Here is a 4,271-nt window from a genome sequence, read left to right on the forward strand (position 1 = left end):
AGAATGTGAAAAAAAAGGCTATAATCAATACCTGCTGTGCTGTTTTTATAGCAAAAAACTGGTGCTGGCCTTCTCCTCCACAAATATAGCCAAAGGCACGATTATCTGTTACATCTCGAGCAATGAAAGAGATTTTGGTTACTGGATGCTCATGCTCGATGACCTGGAATTGGAAAGAAATGAAGTTCAAATTGCAAGATACCATTAATAGATTTAGTTTAGATTCGTCTAACTCCAACTCATCACTTTATTTAAGACTCAAAATATGAGAATGAGTCATTTCTTACCCCAGTTTTTTCATCTATGATCTTGATACCAGAGAGGGAGATGTTCACCCAGATCCGCTGCTTGTGTTGACCCTGGGAACGAGCTGCCACTGCCATTCCCTGAAGAAGATGAATATTATAGTATTGATGGGACTTCCATTTAATTGAGCTTTAGCTTGCTTCCTTAGAATTTCTCATGAGCCCATAGCTGTGACTGTATTAGCACTAGCCTAGTTATTCCTAAGCAATGTTTAAGCCACATTTCTCTTCCAACATAACACATGAACCCTCATAGCACAAAATTTCATAATTTTTAGGAGCTTTAGAGCTTTTACCTTTGTTCAAGGAACCAGTGAAGTAACAGCATCCTTACCAGGCCACCTCAGATTTACTCATCTAACAGAAACTAATGTGAGGGTTCTGCTCTCCAGAAGAGGTTATCTTCATTGCTGCAGGGTCACATTTATCCTTTGGTTTATCTGTATCTTTTGGTGTTACCATAGCTACAGAATAGCAGCTTGGGCTTTGCAGTCTTATCCTAAAGAAGAAAAATCTCCCTCTTCCCCATCCACCACCTAAGTTAACTACTTGTAATCAACGTAATACTTTGGAATCTAGTATGACTGATAACAAGAGATTCATCAATAGAGTATTCCCAAGGCAGAGAAACAACTGATTATGTTTAAGACTACCAGTCTCCAAGCAATAAATTACAACTTCAAAAGCATCTTCCATGAAGCAATAAATATCACGCTAGATGTTCCCACTAAGCAATATTTGAAACTGTGACAAAGTCATTTGATGCATCTTCTGAAGACCAAGCAAAACATGTTGCTTGGATGCCAACTTGAAATCTTACCTTCAACTTCATCATTGAATCCTGACTCATTTTGTCTCCTCTTGCTTCTGGCACATCATCAATGCCAATCAATTTAGCTTTGTATCTAACACCATCCCCTTTGAATCTAGTCAGGAGAGATTCATCTGTCTTTTCTTGCCCTAGAGACAGAAAGATTTGTTTTAGAAGGGAAATATTTATGTTGTGGCTTTAGAAATATTATTTAAAATACTAATATGGTACATTTTTGCTTTTAAAAACTGTCTGTTGATTATAATGGACTAACAACTGTAGTCCTTCCAGTGGTGCATGCTCTGCAAGGTAACTGACCCTGTAAGATCATGCTGCTCTTACAGAATCTCTAAGATTCTACTCAGAGTTGGGTCTAATGCTTAATGGTCTTTGGATTGTTCTGAAATCCCCACAGACTTGTTTTCAGGTAACAGCCAACTAGATACGAGGACTAAACACTACCTCTAAGCAAAACCAGTACTTCATATGGTGATACTGGGTGTTCAGTAAGACTTTCAGATGTTTGCTGCCAGTTGTGGTCTAATCAGAACTCTTCTTGGTCTCTAAGAACCTGCTAGTACCCATGCTGAAATTTTGTATCAGCACCTTCATCTCTGTAAGAGGTACTAATACCCACATCCCTGTAACCTCTTGATATTTTAGCTGCATTTGCTATTCCTGCTGTTCCCATTATTTCTCAGAACATCTTCATTTTCTTCTGCATGCTCCATACACTCAGTGTGTATACTTTGAGTATGTTTGAGTATGTATCTCTGTATACTTACATAACCAAATCTCTCTAAAAACCTGTTGACTGACAATTATTCTCATGAATGGTATTTTCTAGATTCTCTGGGGTAAAAATCTGAATCTGTATCTAGCATGTCATTCCATCTTTGGAGGGAAAAAGTTTGAGTTCGTGCTACTACTCAGTTGTTTAGCCTTCTCAGAATGCTTTCATTTCACCAAGCTTCCAATGACTTATTTGCAGATTCTGACAAGTAGAACTGAAGGCCTTAGAAGAGTTAGAAACAGCTTTTATCTAGAAGCCTACCTTCTGATTAGAGTTATTTCACTAGCTTATTTACTCACTTTTTCAGCCAATTTGAAACCTCAGAGTTATGTCAACTACACAGTGAAAGTTGCAAAAAATTAAGGAGACTGAATGGAAGTGTTCACTGAGTAGATATTGCTCACCTTTCTTTTTTTCTTTCTTTGAAGGTTGTGTTTTTGGTGGAGCCTGGTGCTCTGGCTGGTTGTTTACAGTAGAAGTAGTTTCAGCTTCAGTAGACATGATGAGATGGTTGTCAGCTATGCTTGCTGTAGTTTGAAATCCAAGTAACAATCAGTAGGCAGGCATAATATTTTACCTTAAAGAAGAAATACTCCCATTAGACCTGTTAGTCCAGTTTTGTTCTGCTGAATTACTGAAACAGGACTCCTGACTAGAAGTGTCATCTCACCTGTTCATCTCATGCTGCTCCTCAGAGAGCATGAAGTTATGGCAACTAGGTGATGACCCCTTTTCCCCAGTGATACCCAATCAGTATATCATACTGACATACATCTGCAGGCTGTACTTGCGACAGCCTGCTATAATATGTGAACCTGTAGCTTCTTAGCTTCTAAGGCTATTTTTAGAACTTTAGAGATTTGTTGTACTCTTCACTGCAACCATCATCTCTGTAGTAGGGCAGGAGACCATGCAAGAAATTTTTGCTAGGATCTGTTTTTAAACACTCACGAAGATATCAACAGAACAGTTAGAAAAAAAAAAAAAAGCTATTAGATCTTATTCACGTTCCCATAATAGTCAATGTCTGAAGTTTCAACACTCAAGAAGTGAAAGCCAATGAATTCCTTTGGCTGCAAGACTGTTTCAGAAGAAAGGCAAAACCAGAAAACCACCACACCCTTGCCCAAAGAGTAATCAAGCAACCTTACTTTCCCCCTCCCCACAAAAAACTCTAGAAGTTAAGCCATGCTAGTCCACTGTTTCTCTCAAATCCACACCATGATACCTTTCTAGCCTCAGAGAGGAAACTCATAATACATATGAATATGCAAAATATGCACCATCACTAGCAGTCACCTGTTTTGTTCCCAAACAGCAGAAATACTGAGTAAAATTTAACAAATAAAGGTACATGTACTTTTGAAGATCACCTATCACCAGACAGAAAGGGCATTCATATTGCTACAAAAATTGCTCTGAGTATGAGGTATAGTAGTGATATCAGATAGTGTGAATTTTAGGTGACAAGTGAAGCCAAAACATTGTTTAGATAATTAAATAGCTGGGCTGCCTTCCACTACTACTAATTTCCTCTGTTTCTAATGAGGTAGCCACAGACCAAGCCACCTTTTAATCAGCACTCCATTTGAGATGTTCTATGTCCCCAGACAACTGCTGGAAGAGTTGCATACCTTCTGCTTTAAAAGCCTGTAATTCTCAATGGCTTATTCACCACTAGCCTTATTTTAGCTAATGCTTTACCCATTACTTCTGTTACTTTAAGAATTTTGTTTTCACTCCTACCTTTCTCCTCTTTCCTCAATTTGTTAAGTCAATAACTATGAACTGACTCATCCAGCCTGCAACTAGCAGAGCTATGGATGTCAATGCTTAACTGATTCTTAACCTAGAAAGAACACAAATGCCTAGATCTTTAGAAGAAAAAAAAAAGTCACCCTGAAGGCTTTCATTTCCATTTAGACAGAAGGGCCTCCATTAGTCAACTATCTGCTAACAGAAGCAAAGTTAAATCTATCTGCTTATCAGGTGGTTTCTGAGTTGCATTTATCCTTGCTCTAGTATATCAACTAAGATAATACTGCTAATTTGAGAAAAATCTCTGGCAGCTCTATCTGTTCTCTTCTGTAAGGAACTTACTTGGTCACAGGTCGGTAATCCTTGAGTCAAGAGAACAGGTGGTGTTGTGAAAATTTCAAGTGTTACCAAGTAAAAATAGATGATATAGGAAGAGCCAATATTTGAAGTCATGATTTAGGAAAGCAATGTTATTATTGTGTGCCCATTCTAACAAAGGACAAACTATTGCAATAAAACAGGGATTTTGCATAATGTTTGCAGAACTATTAAAAGGTGCCAATCAAAACCACCAAAAAAAACTAAAACAAAACAAAAAAAAACC

The 4,271-nt window shown here is 37.9% G+C and overlaps 1 protein-coding gene across 3 annotated transcripts in view; it reads right to left on the bottom strand.

The window, feature by feature from the left end:
- Nucleotides 1-2,505, bottom strand: part of DAB2 (DAB adaptor protein 2) — a 12,349-nt gene extending 9,844 nt beyond the window's left edge. For all 3 annotated transcript variants that reach the window (XM_010725360.3, XM_019610369.2, XM_010725359.3), the window contains exons 1-4: nt 2,314-2,505; nt 1,126-1,265; nt 288-386; nt 32-163 (exon numbers count right to left, since the gene is read on the bottom strand). In XM_010725360.3, coding sequence (XP_010723662.1) covers nt 32-163; nt 288-386; nt 1,126-1,265; nt 2,314-2,410 — 468 coding nt within the window. In that variant the 5' untranslated portion in view covers nt 2,411-2,505. The remainder of the gene's footprint in view (nt 1-31; nt 164-287; nt 387-1,125; nt 1,266-2,313) is intronic.
- Between the last annotated feature and the right edge of the window lie 1,766 nt (nt 2,506-4,271).

This window comes from Meleagris gallopavo, chromosome Z (assembly GCF_000146605.3).
Source record: "Meleagris gallopavo isolate NT-WF06-2002-E0010 breed Aviagen turkey brand Nicholas breeding stock chromosome Z, Turkey_5.1, whole genome shotgun sequence".
Taxonomy (NCBI): Eukaryota; Metazoa; Chordata; class Aves; order Galliformes; family Phasianidae; genus Meleagris; species Meleagris gallopavo.